At 41.9% G+C, this 25,305-nt stretch overlaps 1 protein-coding gene across 1 annotated transcript; it reads right to left on the reverse strand.

The window, feature by feature from the left end:
* Nucleotides 1-278: 278 nt before the first annotated feature.
* Nucleotides 279-24,586, reverse strand: LOC149442221 (beta-1,3-galactosyltransferase 2-like). The gene is made up of 3 exons (XM_089656329.1): nucleotides 24,464-24,586; nucleotides 19,259-19,401; nucleotides 279-1,606 (listed from the first exon to the last, which is right to left on the reverse strand). Exon 3 carries the CDS (start codon nucleotides 1,596-1,598, stop codon nucleotides 570-572), a length of 1,029 nt encoding a protein of 342 aa, XP_089512455.1. The 5' UTR covers nucleotides 1,599-1,606; nucleotides 19,259-19,401; nucleotides 24,464-24,586; the 3' UTR covers nucleotides 279-569.
* Between the last annotated feature and the right edge of the window lie 719 nt (nucleotides 24,587-25,305).

Here is a 25,305-nt window from a genome sequence, read left to right on the forward strand (position 1 = left end):
GGCTAAACCTGGCAAAGGAAGGGGGGGTGGGGGGTTGGGGCACAAACTACTTAAGCTAGATTGCTTTGAGAAGCAATGATCTCTGAATATGTACGTACTGTGAAGTAAATCATCCTTAAACATCACAACAGACAATTGGTTTCTGAACTCTTACAGCACCTGCTTTTTCTGTACATTAGAAGGCTAGCAGGCTGCCAAGTCCTTCTACCACAGGAAGACAGCTGTAATTGCAGTGCCTCTAATGTTGTGTGCCTACAGCTACAGAGGCCAAGAATGACTGATTTTAAAGCTCCTTTAATGATTGTTTAAAATATGTAAACAACTTTAATGTCCATAGTCAGGTCACAGGTCCACTTTAAGATAAAATCAAATGAGCGGCTTTGTATGAACAAAAGTGTTAAAAGGCCTCTTGAAGAAGCTTGCTTCTTGATCAAATTGGTCTCCACCTATCCTCCAGACCAAGTAGACTGATTATCAAATTCAATCCTCAAACGTGCAGGTGTCTGTTTTTGGAGGACTTATGGTTAGAAGGCATTTCTCCTTCCTTCCTTAGTTTTGTCTTTGGTTATTTAGCAAGTCCATGTCTTTTTATCCCAGAAGTCCAACCATACATTTTGTAAATTCTCTCTCTCATAATGGTGAACTATGACAACACTGCAAAACGTGTGGGGATTATAATCAATCTTTTCTCCATGAAACATGTTTTTTGGTGACCTGGTGGGTGGAATGTTCAGTCTATACAAACACAATCCTATATAGGCATCTTCAATGTTAATAATAGGGATTCCCTGAGCCACCTGATAGATCTTTGTTGCCATGTCCCCTGAGAACACATAACCAGGACCAGAAGGGTAAGGTGGATAGGTGTCTCCAGGGTAAAGTTCCTCTGGTACGTACCATTTGCTCATTTTGTCTCTTATAGGTCCCGTATAACAGACTAGAAATCCAGTCAAATAATTTTGACGAGCTGGAAGTTCCGGGTGTAAAAGATGATGGACGAGGTAGTTCACATTGAGAAACACATCATTGTCTAGCTTCATTACATAGCTGGCATTGGGACAGAATTTTGCTACCCACTCCATCCCCATTAGGATTTTTAGAGTTAAATTAGTATAAGTGTCATGAAAGTCTTGTTGTACAATGTCGCCATACCTAGCATTCTCCTCCTCTAGCAGTCTTTGTACAGCACTTGTCATTACAGGTGGCTGCCCAACCAGGAAAAGTCTTATGATAGCAATGTCTTTGTAGTTGCTTAGATCCCCCCAAGTTTCACGTATTATGTTTCTAGATATCATATCGTTGCTCTCAGCAGTCACCAAGAGGACCAAGAATGGAGTCCAGCCCTGGCATTTCTCTGGCTGGTTAATCAAGAATTTATATGGGTAAGGGTATGGAGGAGCCATGGGATGGCCAGTGGTGGAAGATGAAGAGTTCAAGATAATAATCCTGTGAGAGAAGGAATGCAGAGTCCAGCTGTGGTAAAACCAGTGCAAACTGTCCAAGATGGCACTTTGTCCTTGATATAGAGCAAAGAAACACAATAATGTAACAGCCACAACTAGTTTTGTAAGTCGGCAAGCATTTAGTCTCCTCATCATGATGGGATCTAGAAAAAAAACAAAAGAAAAACAAAAAATAAATGTTAAACAGAATCAAAATGTACAGTCAGGTCCATAAATATTGGGACATCGACACAATTCTATCATTTTTGGCTCTATACACCACCACAATAGATTTGAAATGAAACAAACAAGATGTGCTTTAACTGCAGACTGTCAGCTTTAATTTGAGGGTATTTACATCCAAATCAGGTGAACGGTGTAGGAATTACAACAGTTTGCATATGTGCCTCCCACTTGTTAAGAGACCAAAAGTAATGGGACAATTGGCTTCTCAGCTGTTCCATGGCCAGGTGTGTGTTATTCCCTCATTATCCCAATTACAATGAGCAGATAAAAGGTCCAGAGTTCATTTCAAGTGTGCTATTTGCATTTGAAATCTGTTGCTGTCAACTCTCAAGATGAGATCCAAAGAGCTGTCACTATCAGTGAAGCAAGCCATCATTAGGCTGAAAAAACAAAACAAACCCATCAGAGAGATAGCAAAAACATTAGGCGTGGCCAAAACAACTGTTTGGAACATTCTTAAAAAGAAGGATCGCACCGGTGAGCTCAGCAACACCAAAAGACCCGGAAGACCACAGAAAACAACTGTGGTGGATGACCAAAGAATTCTTTCCCTGGTGAAGAAAACACCCTTCACAACAGTTGGCCAGATCAAGAACACTCTCCAGGAGGTAGGTGTATGTGTGTCAAAGTCAACAATCAAGAGAACACTTCACCAGAGTGAATACAGAGGGTTCACCACAAGATGTAAACCATTGGTGAGCCTCAAAAACAGGAAGGCCAGATTAGAGTTTGCCAAATGACATCTAAAAAAGCCTTCACAGTTCTGGAACAATATCCTATGGACAGATGAGACCAAGATCAACTTGTACCAGAGTGATGGGAAGAGAAGAGTATGGAGAAGGAAAGGAACTGCTCATGATCCTAAGCATACCACCTCATCAGTGAAGCATGGTGGTGTTAGTGTCATGGCGTGGGCATGGATGGCTGCCAATGGAACTGGTTCTTTTGTATTTATTGATGATGTGACTGCTGACAAAAGCAGCAGGATGAATTCTTAAGTGTTTCGGGCAATATTATCTGCTCATATTCAGCCAAATGCTTCAGAACTCATTGGACGCCGCTTCACAGTGCAGATGGACAATGACCCAAAGCATACTGCAAAAGCAACCAATGAGTTTTTTAAGGGAAAGAAGTGGAATGTTATGCAATGGCCAAGTCAATCACCTGACCTGAATCTGATTGAGCATGCATTTCACTTGCTGAAGACAAAACTGAAGGGAAAATGCCCCAAGAACAAGCAGGAACTGAAGACAGTTGCAGTAGAGGCCTGGCAGAGCATCACCAGGGATGAAACCCAGCGTCTGGTGATGTCTATGCGTTCCAGACTTCAGGCTGTAATTGACTGCAAAGGATTTGCAACCAAGTATTAAAAAGTGAAAGTTTGATTTATGATTATTATTCTGTCCCATTACTTTTGGTCCCTTAACAAGTGGGAGGCACATATGCAAACTGTTGTAATTCCTACAGCGTTCACCTAATTTGGATGTAAATAAATTAAAGCTGACAGTCTGCAGTTAAAGCACATCTTGTTTGTTTCATTTCAAATACATTGTGGTGGTGTATACAGCCAAAAATGTTAGAATTGTGTCGATGTCCCAATATTTAGGGACCTGACTGTATGTGTGTCACATGTCCCCATTCACATAGCATAAGAAAAAAAAATGAAATCCTGCAGTTTACCTTTTTTAGATGTACTATTCTGGACCCTCCAGTACTGTATAATTCTACTTAGTTTTCTTTGCTTATGAGAAGGCCAGGCAGATATGTTTGCCTTTATTAACCCTGACTACTGTGCAGGCAAATCTTCAGTATCAATTGTAACTAAAAAAGTGAAATTGCCTGTGAGCCACTGGAAATATATTATATATATAGAATAAAAACTATATATATATATATATATATATATATATATATAATGTGAAAACTATATATTGCTACAAAGTGAGTTCGCTGGCTCCTCTTTACATTCTCATATATGTGTATTAGAACAAAATAAATACATATGTGGTGCCGAGCCCTCTATGTGAACAAGTGTCTAAGTGTTGGTAGCAGTATTGATCAAACAATAAAAAATATATATCAAATTGCAATAATAAATATGGGATTTTCAAATATATCAACAGATATTCAGCTAATAGAAGTCCAGCCAAGTTTAAAGTCTCTTCATGAGATTATTATACTCAAAGTAAAAATACTCACACTTTGCAATCAGTCTGTAAAAGTAAGGTCCGGAGGGAGGGGCACCGACATTACCACGTACCTGACTCCTTTGAACGGCGAGTATAGGCAGTGTGTGTCCAAATGCCGCTCAGGCTGGTCACACCGCTATTTCACTGGTATCTTCCTAAGTTTTAAACAATGTGAGTGCATACTAAGGCACAAATAAAGATTTATGGTTTTATCGAGGATAAGGCACTATCCCTTTCTCTTTATTCCCGGTATATATGCGGAGATGGAATATACAGCATAAGGAAGGGAGGATCCATATCCCATACTCGCTCACAGCAGTACATCCAGGAAAGGAAAGCCCAAAGAAGGAAGTATCTACATCCCATACATACTCACAGTAACATATTAAAGAGTGAAGAGATGATTAATCCACTCAGCTCTCTACAGAGTGTTACATCAGGGTAACCCTTTGCTCTTCTAACTAACACTTACTTTTACAGACTGATTGCAAAGTGTGAGTATTTTTACTTTGAGTATATTAATCTCATGAAGAGACTTTAAACTTGGCTGGACTTACTTCTATTAGCTGAATATCTGTTGATATATTTGAAAATCCCATATTTATTATTGCAATTTGATTTATATTTTTTATTGTTTGATCAATACTGCTACCAACACTTAGACACCTGTTCACATAGAGGGCGCGGCATCACATATTTATTTATTTTATCGATTGTAACTAGATTTGAACTCTGCCTTTCTTAAGAAAGGGTTAAAGGTTTAGTTGCTGGGTTTCTCCACTATATTTTAAATGAGAGGGAGTTCACCCTGTCCTTAGGACAGACTCAATATGATCCTGTTCGACAATCCTTTAAGTCATACATGAGACCTTCTTCTGTGAAACATCTAAAAGTTAAGAAATATTTAAAAAAATATATGTATAAATGGTAAAGTAAATGGTAAAGTTGCACTTAGGCCAACCAGAGCAGCTGCACCAAAACTAGTCTGAACACTGGACCTGATAAATAATCTCTATAAAACAGGTGTGCTTGTCTCTTTAAATGATTAATAGCACAATTTCATATGGATAAAAACAATTAATTTAAATATACATGAGATCAATACTCAAATAATCAGTGTAACCCAAACGTGTATGTAGGAATTGTAAGATCGCCTGAACAGCACTTTTTTCTTCTCCAGCTACTTTTAAGAAATCTGCTATTCACCACCTGCCCCACTAGAGGTGTTGTTTACCTCCTTCAGTGTCCGTGTGGTCTGCAATATGTGGGGAAGAGCACATGGGCACTGAGTGTAAAAACTGGAGAGCATCTTACCAATATCCGTAATGGATTCAGGGGACATAGTCTCTCTAAGTATTATTTGCAATGTCACAATAAAGGATCCTGCTCCACTGAAATTGATAGCAATTGAAAAATATTGCACTCATTGGTGGGGTAGTAACCTCAGCAGACAAATACTTCAATTAGAGACTTGTGGGATATTTGATCTAAAAATGTTTTCAAGATCTTATCAGTATTGCTGACAGGTTTATTCAATTTAAATTCATACATCATCTTCACTATACCCCGACCTGGCTGGCTCATATGAGCTTTGGATCGGCATCCTCATGTCCCGTTGTGTCCTTGAGGGTGCTGGTCTGTTGCACAATTTTTGGCCCTGTCCGGACCTTGCTTCATACTGACAGGAACTCTGTTTTTTTTTTATGTAACCTTGAATTTGCCAGTGCCACATACCCCAGACGTTGGCCTGTTGGGTATATTGAATGATTTTGTCCTACACACTCACTCTAAGATATTGCTATGTTTGCTTCTGTTTTATGGTAGAAAACTTGTTTTGCTGAATTGGAAGAATGATACTCCGCCCTCTATATACCAATTTTATCACATGGTTATTCTGGTACTGCCCCAATATAAGCTGATCTATAAAGGACGGGCCTGTCCCAAAAAATTTACAAAAATTTGGCAGGCTTGGCTAGATATAGCAGATTGTCACAGGGTTCTATGGTTTGAGTGGCCGGATTTTACATGCTACTGATTTCCTCTGATTTGTAATGGAGTTGATGGTGCGGGTGTTTGTGCTTGTTTGTGACTGTTGTATGTGTTTGGCTGCTTTTGTATGTTCTGACTGCTTATCTGTTATGTTATGTTGTCTCGTGATTATCCTTTGTCATATGTATTGGGTTTCTTGCCTACGATAGTTTGATGTTTGGTATCTCCTTTTCTGTATTATGTTTCCTTATTCTTGGATATTTTAGTCTTAAGTCCTGTTATTATTTGTCTCTTCCTTGTTCTGTTTTTTTGTTTGTGTTTCATAAAGCAAAATAAACACCTTTTAAATAAAAAATAACTTGATCAGAGTCTACTGAACTATGAAGCTTCTCCTATTTCTTAACAGGTGCATATGACTGAATGGTATGTGAAATTGGAGTAACTCGTCCTTGAACACTAGGAGATGGATGGAGTCCTGAGAAGGCTGGTGGAGTTACCTACCTTTTACATCCAGAAGCACGTCTAGATCTCTGTGTGTAAGATGTTTGCATTTGGAAAGCTGTTTTGCATGAGTGTTGAAGTTTAGCACTGGATTGCCTTGATTGATTTTTCTTAGCACTGATCTCTTTTATCACTGGATCTGGGACTTTTCATATTTTGGATTGGTTTGGGTGATTAAATTCATACATATATTTGCACAAAAATATTTTTGGACTGGATATATGTTCTTAGGAAAGTATTAATTTTTTTTGTTTACACATGAATTTTTGGTTATGAGGTTTTAGTGAATGTTTGGAGTATACGGATTATTTATTACTTGATTTCACGTATATTTACATGAATTGTTTTCAAGCGACATGAAATTTTGGTATTATTTAAAAGGGACAAGCACATCTGTTTTCTAGAGATATTAAAAAAAGTTTGTGTGAAAGGGAACACAAACATTGTGGGATTTTGTCAAATTGGACTGCAAAAATGGAAAAAAACTTTAAAGCGTATTAAATCCAGCAAACATTTATTATATTGCAGTATACCAATTCTTAGATGGGATGGCTGCATTAGTTTTCCTTTTTTTTTCTTCTATTTTCATCTGGTGATCCAGCCAGCATGTATATTGTTTCTCAAAGCTCAAGCTCTCCAGCAGACTATCAGTTTACATGGATGAGACAAACCATTTACCACTGGCAGCGCTGGTTACAATGATCAGCTTTTATTTATGTAAAACCTTTATTCCAATAGAAAAAAAAATGTTTGCTCTAACTGGTTATAAAAGTGAGAGCTGGTGTTTGGCTTTAATTTCTTAGAATATTTAAAAAAGAAGTTAAAGATTTATTTTTTTTATTATAATTACCTAAGTAGATGCGGCGTCGATTCGATGCTGCATCTGTCCCCCGCTGGCTCTAAGGTTGAGAACTGAGCGATCAGGCACAGCTGATCGTTCAGTTCTCTCCCTCTGCTCTGAGCAGAAAGCTGGGACTGTCAGTCTCCGGCCTAGTAAGGTTGAGAACTGAGCGATCAGGCACAGCTGATCTCTCAGTTCTCTCCCTTTGCACTGAGCAGAAAGCTGGGACTGTCAGTCTCCGGCCTAGTAAGGTTGAGAACTGAGCGATCAGTTCTCTCCCTTTGCACTGAGCAGAAAGCTGGGACTGTCAGTCTCTGGTCTGAACGCTGACTTGGAAGGCAATGCAGCCCCTTGTGCACTTCAAACACCGGTATGACGTCACCACGGTCACCACGGTCCGTATCTAACACGTTTCGCCCCTCCCACTGGGCGTCCTCAGAACCATCATCTCTGAGAACGCCCAGTGGAAGGGGCGAAACACGTTGGGTACGGACCGTGGTGACATCATACTGGTGTTTGAAGTGCACAAGGGGCTGCATTGCTTTCCAAGCCAGCGTTCATTTTATTTTAGAGACATGTGAGTGTAATACCAGTGTATGTAATTTTATTCAATAAATGGAATCACACTATTCGGATGCCTTTTCCATTCTTTGCATGCATATATCCTACTTTATGATGGAATGATTGAGGATGATAAGCTTCATTTAAAATCAGGAGGACTACAAGACCCAGCAGGAACTCCACATGCCCCACCAAAGTGTGTATGACTCTAGTTTCATTATGAGAGTCAAATACATCTGGTGAGTCGGTGGGCACACAGGAGGGGCGCACAAAGCACGAATCACATATTGATTCTGAGGAGAAGCACCTGCACTTATTATTGGCACTAAGGACATTATTTTTCACTATAAAGTTGTTTTGATGAGTTGCATTTATGCGTAGTTTCATCACATTTAGGCAGCGCTCTTATGTGGATTATTTGAATTGATCAGGTTTTACCTGTATAGAAGCAGCAGCCTATTAACAGGTTTATCTAATGCTTGTATTCATTGTCGGTTGTGTATTGTTGATTTGATTGTCCTAGGCGCGGGTTAATCATTACATATTACATCGCCTTCCTTGTCCAGTCTCAGGCTGGGTGAAGGTTAGGGACTAAGCGGTGTTGCCTGCAGTAGAATGAGGTCACCAACTATTGAATGTCCAAATCAGAAGACCAGGTAAACAAAATTACAAATTCTTTGGCAAGTTAAACAGTTGTATATTCAGCCGATTGACTGGAATTCAGCTTTACCCCCCGGTCACATCAAAGCCAATTTTGAAATTGTGCGACTTACAGTGAAGTCGTACGATTTCAAAATCGGGTGACCTGCCGATTTCATTGCGATTTGCAAGACATCTGACACAGAGGTCTATGCAAATAGCAACAACATTAGCGCATGTACTACTTTAAAATTCAGTTCGGCAGGACCAAGTTGGAATCGCACCAATATGACCACTCTAATAGCAGACAATAGGGTGCGACTTGGCATGCAATTTGCAAATCGTATGGCAAGTTGCACCGGATGTGACCGGGGGCTTAAAGTGTATCTAAACCTAAGAACAGAAAGTGAATATATGAAGATCATCAGTCCTTAGATATGGTGGCTGTGTTTGTTTGTTTTTGCAAGCTCTTTATTTTTCACCTGGTGATCCTGCCAATAAAACATTTATTATTCTAGGGCTCATTCACTGTAGTGTAGCTTAAGATTGTTAATCCTGGGAGCATCCAATTGCCTGTGAGGATCGCAAAGGAATTTTTTTCCCTGTTAGAGCAAAATTGGATTATGGATCAGGGTTTTTTTTGCCTTCTACTGGATCAAACGTGGATCAAAGTTGGGTAAACATGTTCTGAAATTCAGCCGGTTCAGCAGGAATCGGACAAATTTTGGCATGTATGTACAATCTAACAAATGGCCTCTGTCAAACAGCCCTGATGGAAAACTTGCATTTGATTAGCACATGCAACCAATGGTTGCAGTGCTGATCGGTGTATCCTAAAAAGGTGGGGGGGATTTTACCCACTGTCAGAAAACAATAGCATAGCAGGGGAGATCTATCAGTTTTTTTCTTTCAACCCATTGGTTGAATGAAAGAAAAACCATGTGTGTATTCCCTAGAGTTCTGTATATGCAGTTTTATTTAGTTAATTTTTCTGTTAGGCTCCAAGTACACTGCAGCTGATAAACTGACATTTAGGATCTTTTCTGCGTTTTTTTCAGCAGCCCCTGAACTCTCCCTAATGTTTTCCTATGTGTTCATGTACACATTGTCGTTTACAGTCATTTACAGGCAGTTGAGTTCACAGTCGTTTTTTTTAACGCACCAAACTTGCGTTCAGGAGTAGATTTTATCAGCGTTTCAAACGCCAAATGCCTGTAAACGCAGCTAAAAGCAAATTTAACTCTTCCATTTCCAGATGCTGTCCAGAACCTTTTTTCATCATGAAAAATGCATGCAAAGCGTTTTCCTTGTATTCAAATGGACCCGGTACACTATACTTTGAGGTACTTCTTGAAATAAAATATGTTAGACATTGCTGCAATAATTTCTGCACAGAAATGAGCTGGAACACATCCAAACACCACAAAAAAAAAAGCTAACCTTAACAAATACTACTCTCTCTGCTTCTGCCCTCTCTATTTCTCTCAAATAGTACATTTTTTACTGTTCTTTAGTGCATTCTGGGCATTTTGGAAGGTTATCTTTAAAAAAACACTTCTAAGCATAAACGTGCATAAAAGCGGTATGCAAACGCCGCTAAACAGATGTTGACGTTCACAGCGGGGAAGAATTTTCTCTAGACTAGACATGCGCAATTCATTTCCTTACAAATTGAATTCTAAAATTATAAAAGAAAACAACAAATTCATTCATTTCATTCAGATGACATGATGTGATAGTTTGGGCCTTTTGTTAAATGTTTGAAGCATATAACATATCAAAATAATATAATGACATGAAGAATGATCCAAATTGATTCGAATCCTTTTGTTTTATTCAAATGAGAGCGGCATGGTAGTCTTTGACTCTTGGATAATCAGCCGATTCTTTTTACATTATAAAAAAAAAATATATACATATTAAATGGAAACATATTGCATTAGATATAGCAAGGTAAAAAAAGTGAAATAAGAGGATTCCTACTTCTTGTATTTAGGTTGGATGGAGGTGGATCCATATGAATCTCTAAATCATCACAAATGAATTTGAAAAAACATTGTTCCAAACTAATGAATTAACATATTCATGAACACATTAAAAAAATATAGTGACTCTTTCCAAATAACTTCTGAAAAAACTAATCGATTCAAAACAAGGAATATACAAAACAAATTTGAATATACAAAACTAATGCCAAAAACAAATGAATAAATAGTGCTGCGCTACTCCCTAAACCAAACCATAAAGCAAAAGTAAACACCTGACAGAGCCCCTAACTAAGGTGCTATCAGTGCATACCTAGAGAATAACCAAACACAAGTAAATGAAAATATCCAAACAGACTAGATGCCCTGCTGGTCAATACCAAATATGAACAAATCAATAAGTGAAACTTCAACATACAGTATGTGCAAATAGACAATCCGAGTTTTATCTATCTCTATCTATCAAGGCATAAATAAAAATAATAATACTGATAACTATAAAAGAAAATGTTGTATAATAAACACCCAGCTGAGTCCTCAACCCAGTGATTGTAAATAAATGTCTGTAAATGTAGTAAAAATCAAGATCTGTACTGCAGTAATTCTTTGCTATAAGAAAATTGTGTAGAAAAAAAAAATACTGATCACTTCCCCAAAGTAGTACAATGTTACTATGGTAACATTGTACTACTTTGGTCAAAGTGAAATGTGAAAAAAAAATCTTAACAAAAAGAAAAAAAATGTAATAAAAAATTAAAAATAATAAAAATGTAATTTTTTTTTTTTCATACTGTCACCAGTCAGTGTCCCTGATCACCACCATGCCAGTTATATGATGACTCTGTACTGCACTGGTGACAGTATGTAAAAAAAAAATCTGAATTTTTAAAAAAATATTTTAATTTTCCGAAAAATTATGACAAAAAAATACAACTTCAAAAAACCCGCCATGCCTGTTATGAAGCACGTCAGACTGTCTACTTTGCAAAAAGTGGTCATTTGGGGGATATCTGTACTGTTCTGACATTTGGGGATATCTGTACTGTCCTGACATTTGGGGGATATCTGTACTGTTCTGACATTTGGGGGATATCTGTACTGTTCTGACATTTGGGGGATATCTGTACTGTTCTGACATTTGGGGATATCTGTACTGTCCTGACATTTGGGGGATATCTGTACTGTTCTGACATTTGGGGATATCTGTACTGTCCTGACATTTGGGGATATCTGTACTGTCCTGACATTTGGGGGATATCTGTACTGTCCTGACATTTGGGGGATATCTGTACTGTTCTGACATTTGGGGATATCTGTACTGTCCTGACATTTGGGGGATATCTGTACTGTCCTGACATTTGGGGGATATCTGTACTGTTCTGACATTTGGGGATATCTGTACTGTCCTGACATTTGGGGGATATCTGTACTGTTCTGACATTCTTGGACCTCAAGAAATTAGATTGGCTGTCAGTACTTCAGGATTGATCAATTTTCAGATCTATTCCATAGTTTGTGAACTCTATAACTTTCCTACAAACTAAAAAATACATCCTAATTTGGGTTATTTTCACCAAAGACATGTAGCAGAATACATCTTGGCCTAAATTTATGAAGAACGATTGTTTATTTGTAAACTTTTATAACCGAAACAAAGAAAAACGTGTTTTTTTTTTTCAAAATTTTCGGACTTTTTTTGTTAATTTAGTAAAAAATAAAAACCCCAGCGGTGATTAAATACCACCAAAATAAAGCTCTAGTTGTGTGAAGAAAATGATAAAATTTTAGTTGGGTACAATGTTGTATGACCGCGCAATTGTCATTCAAAGTGTGAGAGCGCTGAAACCTGAAAAATGGCCTGGTAGGGAAGGGGGTAAAAGTGCCCTGTATGGAAATGGTTAATGTCAACCCGAAATCCAACCAGCTTTCCTCTGTAAGCGTACTTTACTGGCTCCTTCCGCAATTTCTCATCAGAAATCCATGTTCAAAAAAACATCAAAGGACATGTCATAGTGTAATACATCCATGTTTAATGTATAAACACCAGGTATAGAATACTCAACTTTTAAAATCAGGCCAGCAGGCCCATACAAGCATTGGTAATAAAATACAAAGCAACAGGTGTACCAAGATGGCAGCCGCCATTCGACCAGAAATGATGCCACCACACTTCCTTCCAAAATCTATATTTATTTTTTAGTGTTGTGGGAATGCAATTTGGTGTTTGCAGCCACTCTTAGTTTATCATATTAGGTTTGGCAGTGCAAGAGAATTTTTTCTTTATTTAATGCCAAAAACAAATCAATCATTCTAACATGATAAAAAATGATTTACTTACTGGCTGAATCTGTAACGAAACAAATTTTTCCATTGTGCACATCTCCACTCTAGACCACAGAGGTGACCTGGGTAGAGTCAATAACCGAATTTGAGAGAACACTAGAGGGTGCAGTGGAAGTTATTTTTGCTGGGTCAATAGGAATATTTGCATTTAATCAAACAGATAGTGTCAGGGCTCTGCCCTCGGCAGAGGTGTTAGGAGACCTGGCACCTCTGCCAGTACCTTGCATGGCCGCAGAAGTTCACATCAGCTTAAATTTGGCTCCAAACAGCCTTTATAAGGAAGCCCTGCCCTACTCTTAGGTGCTGGTTGATCTCTGGCTTCCCAGTACCTTGTTCCTGTGCTATTGTGATCTCTAATTTCCTGATACTGACTCGGCTTGCTCTTGGACCTGTCTTCTCTGCTTAACCACTTGCCTACCAGGCACTTATACCCCCTTCCTTACCAGGCCAATTTTCAGCTTTCAGCGCTGCCGCACTTTGATTGACAATTGCGCGGTCATGCAACATTGTACCTATATGAAATTTTGATCATTTTTTTCTCACAAATAGAGCTTTCTTTTGGTGGTATTTAATCGCCACTGGGCGCTTTACTTTTTGCGCTATAAATTAAAAAAAGTGCAAAAAATTTGAAAAAAAAAAAAAAGTTTATTTGTTTCTTTTATAAAAATTTTCAAACAGGTATTTTTTCTCCTTCACTGATTTGCGTTGATGAGGCGGCACTGATGGGCACTGATAGGCGGCACTGATGGGCACTGATATGCAGCACTAAAGGGCACTGATAGGCAGTACTAATGAGGTGGCACGGATAGGCGGCACTGATAGACAGCACTAATTAGGGGTCACGGATAGGCGGCACTGATATGCAGCACTGATAGGCGGCACTGATAGGTGACACTGATGATTGGTACTGATAGACGGCACTGACTGGCATCACTTCTGGGCACTGACTGGCGGCACTGACTGGCACAACCCCTGGGCACTGACTGGTGGCACTGACTGGCAGCACTGCTGGGCTGCACTGGTGGGCGGCACTGGGGGGCAGCACTGGTGGGTGGGCACAGGTGGGTGGCACTGGTGGGCACAGGTGGGTGGCACTGGTGGGCACAGGTGGGTGGGCACAGGTGGGTGGCACTGCTGGCACATGTAGGTGGCACTTCTGGGCACAGGTAGGTGGCACTGCAGAGTGGCACAGGTGGGTGCACTGCTGGGCACAGGTGGGGGCACTGCTAGGCACAGGTGGGTGCACTGCTGGGCACGGGTGGGTGGGGCTAGTGGGCGCACTGCTGGGCGGAACTTGCGGGTGTCACTGCTGGGCACCGATCATCAGGGCACTGATCATCAGTGCCCTGATGATCGGTGCCGATCCCCGCTCTGACAACTGCCGGTTCTCGGCAGTACTTTCCTCACGATCTGACAGCGTGAGGAAAGTGCAGCCGAGAACCGGCACTTGCATTTCCCTGTGATCAGCGTGTCATTGGACACCGCTGATCACGTGGTAAAAGGCCGGTGGGATCGGCCTTTCACCACATCACGTGATCAGCTGTGGCGTAGGACACAGCGATCACGGAGATCGCCGGGTGCGCGCCCCCTGGGGCGCGCAGGAGAGCGCGTTCTGAGAGGACGTCATATGACGTCCACTCAGAACTGGCCGGCCGCGATGAAGCCGTCATTCGGCTGTGCGCGGTCGGCAAGAGGTTAACCCCTGATCTGACATCGGCTTGGCTAATGGATACTCTCGCTCCTCTGTGTATGACCTTGTCTATCCTATCTGACTACGTCTGCTCTGATTTCCACCTGGTACCCGACCTTGGCTTTGAACTGGCTATCTTGTGATCCTCTGTTTCCCGAAAGGCTTGCATACCTTGCACAGGCATCACCTGTCTGCAGATCCCATCTCATTGCATCAGCTGTGCTCCTGGGTGGACCACCAACGAGCACTCCTACAGGTGACCTGTACCACTTTGGGCCTGATTCCCGCTGTCCCACTCTCAGGGGAGTGTGGAACCTAGCCGCAAGGGAAGCCCTCTCTCCATTGGCCTCTAACACCAGGTACATGATAGATAGATACATTCAATGGTATATTTACCAGACCAAAAAGGAGAAAATAAATTATTGTTAACATGTACATATACTTTAAAGTGAACACTTCAATAATACCTAAACATGTACTCGGAAAAAATTGCACTTTACTCTAGTCAACTATACTATAGTCAACCCCAGTAATTATGTAATGAGGATGAACATAATAAGACCATCATCAGATCCACTTATAGCAGTGTTTCTCAACTCCAGTCCTCATGGACCCGCAACAGGTCATGTTTTCAGGATTTCCATTATTTTGCACAGGTGATTTGATCAGTTTCACTGCCTTAGTAATTACCACAGCTGTTTCATCTGAGGGAAATCCTGAAAACATGACCTGTTGGGGGTCCATGAGGACTGGAGTTGAGAAACACTGACTGACATAGATACTCTCATAAAGAACTGGTCAAGGTTCTTCCATTGCTAATATTAAATCACCTAGTGCACAAGGACAAATCGATGGCAGGTATTAGTGAGATACATGAAGAGTTGTCACAGTCAGGGGTCAGGCTCTGAGATCAGTAGCTATAGCAGTGGAGAGGCTCCCACTGACCACAGGAAAGGTATACAAGCAGGTCACTCTGGTGGATGACTCTGGCTTACCCAAGGTGCTGGGCCCAAGCACTAACCGGTATTCATCAGAGCGCCTGATAGAGGAGATGGGTTTTGCTGCATGTTAGTACCAGGTCACAGTCCTCAGGATAGCCCTACCAGGTGGGGAGAAAACCAAGTCAAAAGTCGGTAAACAAGTGGTTGCAGGTTGGGATCAAGCAGAAACATAGTTGAGGGACAAGCCAAAGCTCAGTAACGAGTGGTAGTGAAGAGAAGGAGAGCTGCAGGTATGCAAAGGAGCAAGGTACTGGCTGGAGATAGCACAATAATCTGGCAAAACAGAAAGTGCAGAAATACGGCTTAAATCTGGAAGTTCATGGGAGGAGCAAAGAGTTTGTGATTAAATGCTGAAATAGGCGCAAAACGCATCAGCCTTCCACTGCTGTTTCTATGCTATTGCTTGTCATTTTAACCACCTCCCGACCGGCCATTGCATATAAACGGCCGGACGGTGGCAGTGCAGGGTCGGGTGGCTGTTTATAAACGGCCTCCCCGCACCCTGCTTGTGCGTGCTCCCTGGGAGCGCGCAGCACCACGATCCAGTGCCCGCTGTGTCCTCCGGACACAGTGAAACACATGATCGTCGGACGGGACCTCTGTACGAGGTCCCGATCATGTGCTCACTGATTGGCCAATCAGTGATCACATGCAAAGTAGTAAGCAAGATGTCACTTGTGACATCATTGCTTACTACGTGTGAAATCTGTGAATGATCAGAGAGGTCACATGATACAAGGCTATTCACAACAGCCTTGTACCATGTGACAAGCTGTGACCAATCACAGCTCACTCAGTACTTCTCAATGAGTGCAAGAATGCAGACATAGAGAAAGAGAAATGATTGCTTTTACATCCTATAAGGGTGTAAAAGCAATCAGTGTAAAAAAAAAAAATCTTCATCACCCCCCACAAGTAGTACAGTGTCACCATGGTGACACTGTACTGCTAGGGTGACAGTATGTAAAAAAAATAAAATAAAATAAAAAATAATATAAAAAAATAAAATAAAAATGTAAAAAAAAATGTTTAAAAATTATAATTTTTGGTTATTATTATTATTATTATTATTATACAGTATTTATAAAGCGCCAATAGTTCGCTCAGCGCTGTACATTACAAAGGGGGACAGAACATGTGACAGAACAATACCAATACAATGCAAAACATGAGGGGATTGAGGGCCCTGCTCTTTCGAGCTTACAATCTAGGAGGGAGGGGGTGGTGGCACAGGAGGAGATAGCTGTGGGGGATGGAGTGGTAGGAAGAGTGGAGGAGGTCGGCAAGTTAGCAGGGGGTGGGGTAGGCTTCCCTGAAGAGAAGAGAAGGTTATAAACTAATTTGGATTTTTTTTTTACTAAAAAGATAACGGAATACATTTTGGCAAAGATTTATGATGAAATATTATTTATTTGCAAAATTTTATTAAAAAAAACACTTTTTTTCAAAATTTTGGGAATTTTTCATTTACATAGCAAAAAAAATAAAAATCCCAGCAGTGAATAAATACCACCAAAATAAAGCTTTTATCTGTGTCAAAAAAATTATAAAAAATTCATTTGGGTACAGTGTTGCATGACCGTGCAATTGTCATTCAAAATGTGATAGCGCTGAAAGCTGAAAATTGCCCTGGTCAGGAAGGGGGTAAAAGTGTCCGGTCTGGAAGTGGTTAAGGATATCCTAGAATAAAGGTGGCTTTCATGGTCAGAGTGAAGCCATCCAAATTATTTTTTCTTGAAGATACAGTGAGCCTTATGAGGAAGTCAGGAAGTGACGAAACGCGTGAAGGGTCGTGACGTTGGACGTTGCACGGTGACCGGAAGTGGCGGAGCGGCCATCTTAATTGAGGTTATATCGCTATTGGAATTCCAGGAAGCTGCTCGTGAGATGGGAATTGGGAATACATGCGATTTTATACTTAATTTAATGCAAGTATACTCAATAAAGCTTGGATCTTATTAATTTGAAATACTACATTATATGGCTATTTCTCTTTCTATGAATGAGTGCCTATGGATGGCTCTGGGAAATACTACGACATGATTTGGAAGTATGGGATAACCCGGCATTTGGTATAATGTTTGTGGGATAATCCTGATGATTGATGACCCACTGGATTATTCTCTTAGCAGGCTTTTTATCACATATTTAGGTAAGGGTATTTACTTTAGCCACATAGAAGTGTCCATGGAGTGTCCACGGAGAAGTGTTTATACTGGAGTGTACATGGAGTGCCTCACTATTTCATGTTTTTTTGAGTGTGCACAATTTTTCACATATGTATATATGATTTAATCACTTATATATTGAGGATAATACACTATCTAGTTTTATTTTTTGGAGGTACACGGCTTTATTTGGAGGTACACGGCGATTATTAATCAGATTATGGGAGTATTATATTGAAGAATATATTTGTAAAAAGTCACTGACACTAAAGAGGATTTATGATTTATAAAATACTATTTATACAAATGATATAAATACTTTAATATACAAATAATGATGTGCAATTTACATGTCCTGTGATGTCATGAAATTAAAAGTGCTTATTGTGTATTCCCTACAAGTATGCAGCCTGATATAGTGTAATGTATATAGGTGTAAAGTATGTCCCATTCTATATTTAAACCATAAGGGGTAAAATTATTTTTTGTGATCATAGCATGGGAGTGGAAAGTCCCATCTTCCATTGTGGCAGATGGCTTGAAGGTCTCAATGGACTTTCAGTCATTTATCAGCACACTCGTGGTCCATTGAATCTTCCTCCAGCTTTCTGACTGCCTGTATGGGGGGTATGGCCAGGGGTGTATTTAAGATGCCCCCCCGGCAGAGATAGCCTGACACCCACCAACACCAGACCCCCTCCCCCCCCTCCCCAGGAGAGAGCCTGACATTGTCCAACAACACCCCTGCCCCCCCCCCACCAGAGAGCCTTCCACTAACAACCACCCCCCTTGCAACAGAGAGACACTCACCTTCACGGCTCCCCGGGAATGAGAGTCGGGCTCTGTATTCACTATCAAGCAGCCCTTTTCGGATCCCACCTGGTCCCCATGCCGCATATGTCCCTTTTTCTTGGCGGGGTGCTGCCCCCTTGAAAAATGCCGCCCTAGGCAAATGCCTTGTGGTAAATACACCCCTGGGTATGGCCAGAAAGCTGGAGGAAGAGCAGGGGCCTGAGATTGCATCCACAATACACTGATTGTGCAATACTTTGCAGGCTTTGTAAAAAAAAAAAATAACTTCACATTATTTTACCTGCAAAAATATGTGCATTTATTATTTTTCTAAAAGGTGAACTTATCCTTTAAGAATGGATAGTGTTAGGCTTTTTTTTCTACTAAAGGCCCCATGCACACTAGCATTTTTTTAAGCTCCTAGAAACTATTATGAGCATTTTTTTTACTTTTCCTACAAGATAATAGTGTTATCCTATGTGTCCATGCATATTATTGTATGCTAAAAGCGTTTTTCAAGCTTCAGCATTTAGGAGCAGAAGAAAAAAAGTTGTGTTTTTGCAGAGTTTTTGGGAGCGTTTTCTCAGCAGAAAAAACACTGAACACTCCTAAGCTCTACTAAAATGCTCCTAACAGCTTTTTTTTTCTTCATGCACTGTAAAAAGAGTAATGCAATCACTTCTAAACACTACTACAAGCTGGCACAAAAACGCTATTATCAGAATTTTTCATCCAGCATTTTTTTTAATCTTTTTTGAGTTTATAAAAACTGCTAACTCAGAAGGCTTATTGGCAGCAAACAAAAACACCCCCCCGTAAAAACACTCAATCCCTCTTTTCTGGGTCAATCTAGTTCAAATAACATGCTTACTTAGGGTGGAACAGACAAATCAGAATAGAATCACAGGGCCGGGCCAGCAGTGGAGCTCCCAATCACAGGTGGACCTTCTCCACCTTCTACTTCCTTATCAGTCCTCTCATTAACCCAACAGTGGCTCCTAAAGTTCCAGTCACCTGAAGAAAAAACAAAATTGAAAATTTTCATTACCTTAAAACTTATTTTAGGAGATTTCATCGAAATTTTGCTATTTTGGCAAAATGCATTGCAGTCAAAAGAGAAGGTGAAACTAAAGTGGACCCTCAAAAAAAAACTAAAATCCATGGTGGATGCATCTTTTCATGCATATGCCAAACACCATTCAGCCCAAGCATTTTTGGTTAAAACACACTTTTTTGGAGCTGGATCTTGTTTGCAGCTTTTGTACAGCGCATGCACCATACTAGATCCAGGGATCTCCTACTGTGCATGTGCTGGCGCCATATGAGATCCGTTTGCCATAGGCCCAGATCTGTGCCCACCCAGATTTTAGTTGTTTCCCCCCCAGGTCTCTAAGAGTGCATCCGCTGATCCATGAGGCACTCTGATGGGGACAAGTGATGTAAGGGGAATTTTGATGGGGAGAGTTGATGTAAGGGGGACTCTGAGGGGGAATTGATGTAAGGGGGACTCTGATAAGGACAGTTGATGTAAGGGGGGCTCTGATAAGGACAGTTGATGTAAGGTGGACTCTGATGGGGACAGTTGATGTATGGGGGGCTCTGATGGGGACAGTTGATGTAAGGGGGAACTCTGAGCTGGACAGTTGATGAAAGGGGGCACTCTGAGGGGGACAGTTGATGAAAGGGGGCATTCTGAGGGGGACAGTTGATGTAATGGGGACTCTGAGGGGGAATTGATGTAAAGGGGACTATGATAAGGACAGTTGGTGTAAGGGGGGCTCTGATGGGGACAGTTGATGTAAGGGGGACTCTGAGGGGGAATTGATGTAAGGGGGACTCTGATAAGGACAGTTGATGTAAGGGGGGCTCTGATGGGGACAGTTGATGTAAGGGGGGCTCTGATGGGGACAGTTGATGTAAGGGGGAACTCTGAGCTGGACAGTTGATGAAAGGGGGCACTCTGAGGGGGACAGGTAATGAAAGGGGGCACTCTGAGGGGGACAGTTGATGAAAAGGGGCACTCTGAGGTGGACAGTTGATGTAAGGGGGACTCTGAGGGGGAATTGATGTAAGGGGGACTCTAATAAGGACAGTTGATGTAAGGGGGCTCTGATGGGGAAAGTTGATGTAAGGGGGCACTCTGAGGGGGACAGTTGATGTAAGGGGGCACTCTGAGGGGGACAGTTGATGTAAGGGGGACATTGATGGGGAATTGATGTATGGGGGACTCTGATAAGGACAGTTGATGTAAGGGGGCTCTGATGGGGAAAGTTGATGTAAGGGGGCACTCTGAGGGGGACAGTTGATGTAAGGGGGCACTCTGAGGGGGACAGTTGATGAAAGGGGGCACTTTGAGGGGGACAGTTGATGAAAGGGGGCACTCTGAGGGGGACAGTTGATGAAAGGGGGCACTCTGAGGGGGACAGTTGATGTAAGGGGGCACTCTGAGTGGGACAGTTGATGAAAGGGGGCACTCTGAGGGGGACAGTTGATGTAAGGGGGACATTGATGGGGACAGTTGATATAAGGGGGGCGGCTCTGATGGGGACAGAAAAGACAGCTGATGTAAGGGGGGGACTGACAGGGACAGTTGATATTAGGGTGGCTCAGATGAGGACAGTCAATGTAATAGCTGTTCTAATGGGGCAATTGATGTAAGGGGAGCTCCGATAGGGACAATTGACGTAAGGGGGGTCTGATGAGGACAGTTGGTGTAAAGAGGTACTCTGATCCAGACAGTTGATGCAAGGGGGCTCTTTGATGTGGACACCAGATGCTAAGAAGAACAATGATGAAGACCCCCTAATGAAGGGTGGACTCTGATAGGGGCACTTGATATAAGGGGACACAGGTTCTATATAATTATCCTAATTGAATGACAGCATAATACATACTAGCATTCCCTGTTCACTCCTGCACCACTTCTGCACTACCGGTCAGACATTATTTCCCAGTTGTGCTAAAGAAACACGCTGAGAGAATGGGGAATACCGATGGCATCTCTGTTACATTGTTGTCATTATGCCCCCTGACCTTTTATACTACACTCCCAGATCAGATAGTCTAGATCCAACCCTGGTGTGCCATTCAACATACCAAAGCTAGATACAGTGTAGGACCACGATCAGGCATGACATCATAGGTGCGCCAGCTGCTAAAGACGAGCGTTTAAAAGATGGGTTCCTATCCACAGGAGTAAACACACCAAAGAAACTGCAATTACAATACAAGGAAAGACAAGTAACCAAAGCTAAATGTAATGCATTTTGCACTTAGACTGCTAAGCTGTATTCAATTCAATTGGATGGGGTGGGAGGTCTGCTTTAAAGTGGTATTAAACATTTATTATATCATTACCATTTCTTAGATGTGATGGCTGCATTCATTTTTTTTTTTTTTTTAGACTTTCTTCTATTTTCATCTGGTGACCTGGCTGGGTAGTCTGTTGTTTTTCAAAAGAACAAGCTCTGCAGAAAGGTTTTCAGTTACAGAGATGAGACAAACCATTTAACACTGGCAGGGGTGCTTACAGTGTTCAACTTTTCTTAATTTATGTAAAACCTTTATTTCAGAAGAAAAAAAAACAGTTTGCTGTAACTGCTTATAAAGGAGTTTGGCATCAATTTGTTAGTGTATCTAAATCTGCTAGTACATATAACTCTCCCCTCCCCACAGACTGACAATGCTGCTGTCCAAAGGTGCCCCCTGTGATACTTCATCTAATACACAAGGTGTGTTACTGGCCAGATCATGAGGTGAAAACAGAGGGAGGAAAGCCTAAAAAGGAAAACAAATGCAGCCACCACATCTAGCGATCGGTAGGTGACAATATGTCACAGTGTTATATGTTTTGGGTTTAATGCTGCTCTGGGGGGGGGGTATGTCTTTTATTTACATGTGCAATGGGTGTTAGGAATATGGAAGCTATTTTCAGCTATTCTGGACATTATTTTGTCTTAGTAAAGCTTATCTAAGTTTTAAAAGAGAAGTATGGCCAACTTTTTCTGTACTTCATACTTCTCCTATGGGATGAGCTGACATCACAGAGCCACTCCAGGCTCTCGAAGGATCCCGGCCATATTGTCGGGATCCACCCAGCTGCCTGATTGACAGCTGGCTCTTTCTAAAGCCCCCTCCCCAGCCCATTGCTCCAGTGAGCACTGGAAGGGAAGAGCAGAGAGCGGTAACTGACAGTACGTTCAGAGATCAATTGTGTCCAATGACACAGTAGATCACGGAGTAAATAGAGTTCCCTGTCATCGGGAGCACTTTCCACACGCTGTCACAGCGTGAGGAAAGTACTGCCGATAACCGACAGCTGTCACAGAGGAGATCGGCACTGGTCATCAGTGCTCTGATGATCAGTGCCACCCAGCAGTGCCACCCACCAGTATCCAGCAGTGCCATCCACCAGTGCCCAGCAGTGCCACCAATCAGTGCCCCCAGCAATACCACCCATCAGTGCTCAGTAGTGCCTCCAGGCTGGGCTGTCTGTCATTGCCGTCAGTAAGTGCCGCCTATCAGTGCCCATCAGTGCTGCCTATCAGTGCATTATCATCAGTGCCTCCTCATCAATGCTCATCAGTGCCACCTCATCAGTGCCACCTAATACAGTTACCTGTCATCGGTAGCACTTTCCTCACGCTGTCACGGCGTGAGGAAAGTACTGCCGATAACCAACAGCTGTCACAGAGGAGATTGGCACTGATCATCAGTGCTCTGATGATCAGTGCCACCCAGCAGTGCCACCCACCAGTATCCAGCAGTGTTATCCACCAGTGCCCAGCAGTGCCACCAATCAGTGCCCCCAGCAATACCACCTATCAGTGCTCAGTAGTGCCTCCAGGCTGGGCTGTCTGTCATTGCCATCAGTAAGTGCCGCCTATCAGTGCTACCTATCAGTGCCCATCAGTGCTGCCTATCAGTGCATTATCATCAGTGCCTCCTCATCAATCCTCACCAGTGCCTCCTCATCAGTACCACCTAATCAGTGCTGCCTATCAGTGCCCATCAGTGCTGCCTATCCATGCCACCTCATCGGTGCCACCTATGAGTGCCCATCAGTGCCACCTATCAGTGCCGCCTATCAGTGCCAATCAGTGCCACCTATTAGTGCCCATCAGTGCTGCCTATCAGTGCTTTATCATCAGTGCCTCCTCATCAATGCTCACCAGTGCCACCTCATCAGTGCTACCTAATCAGTGCTGCCTATCAGTGCCCATCAGTGCTGCCTATCCATGCCACCCCATCAGTGCCGCCTATCAGTGCCCATCAGTGCCGCCTATCAGTGCCCATCAGTGCCACCTATCAGTGCCCATCAGTGCTGCCTATCAGTGCCGCCTCATCAACGCACATCAGTGAAGGAGAAAAATTACCTGTTTGCAAAGTTTTATAATAGACAAAGAAACTTTTTTTTTTTCACATTTTTTGCTCGTTTTGTTTATAGTGCAAAATATAAAACACCCAGCGGCGATTAAATACCACCAAAAGAAAGCTCTGTTTGTGGGAAAAAAATTAGAAAAATGTCATATGGGTACAGTGTTGCATGACTGCGCAATTGTCATTCAAAATTGGCCTGGGCAGGAGGGGGGGGGGGGGGGAGTGCCCGGTAGGCGAGCGGCTATGGGAGTAACATCTCCTGATAGATCGATGCCTTCACCAAATAGGCAACAGCCGCTTCACCCTGGAGGTCCTGAATTACATGGCAGTCACATGCATTACCATCTTCATATTCAGACAATGACAGGACTGTCTCTGATACACAGAAAAAGAGGTTCTGCAGCAGCTGCCGTCCATCTAAACAAACAGCCGAGTTTCCCAGCAACAATAAGAAGCATTAGCATAGCAGAGCAATTACCTAGTGCTGCCTGCAATGCAAACCATTCATTAGCTCCTTACATCTTCCAGTGGCATTGTGATCTCGAGGAGCACGGCTGGAGGATGCCCAGAGGGTGGCAGGGATTGGCCTTGGGGGTTAATGCCAGGAGCCACACCTTGGATTCTGCAGTAGTAGCACAGGGACTATCCATGACCCCCCCACCTCTTCCCAGAACAAACCCCCAAATCATCCACTAACCTGACAGCCCAGAGGAGAGGCTGGGACTGACGGCGACATGCAGAATAGCAGGGGACGTGGCTGGGTATTGAGACGAGGGTGGGAGGAGGAACCACACAGAATTCCCCATTCAACTTCTCTACACTTGATGCCACAACATTGGTTTCCTAGATGCAGAAAAGAATGTTACCCATCTGCTTGGATATACTCAGAGAACACCCGAAGGATGACTTTACACTTCTGTTTACTTACATTTTTCGCGTGTTCACATGCAGGTTTATTGTGTGTTTTCTCAAACCATGTGCTTCGTATCCAAGGGAGGTAGGAGAAGAGCCACATGTAGCCTGGCCAGGAGCACAAGGAACTGTACGCCCCATTACCTCCGGTCATGCCATACCGTATCTAACTAATGACTAAACATGTGCCATTCGTTTTGTTACCAATTGAAGTTCAGACGAAATTTTCGTTATTCGGATGTATCTGAATTTCTGAATCACAATAGTAACAAATTTCAACAAATCTGAAATAAATGATAATGAAACGAAATATTCAAATTTGAATATGAATTAAAATTGAAAAATGAATTTGAAATGGAAACTTATTATTATTATACAGGATTTATATCGCACCACTAGTTTGCTCAGCGCTTTACAATATAACGGGAGACAATACAGCAACAATACAGTTCAATACAAGAGGGTTAGGAGGGCCTGATCCTGGGAGCTTACAATCTAAGAGGAACATATTGCAATAAATACAGCAAGGTATACAAGTGAAATAAGATGACTATTCCTACTTAGACTGCTAAAAAGAGTAGAATAGAATGGAATAGAATAGAAAAGAATAACAGACTAGAATGGAAT

The sequence above is a fragment of the Staurois parvus genome, unplaced genomic scaffold (assembly GCF_062004578.1).
Source record: "Staurois parvus isolate SC_StPar_1 unplaced genomic scaffold, SC_StPar_1.0 ptg000900l, whole genome shotgun sequence".
NCBI classification, from domain to species: Eukaryota; Metazoa; Chordata; class Amphibia; order Anura; family Ranidae; genus Staurois; species Staurois parvus.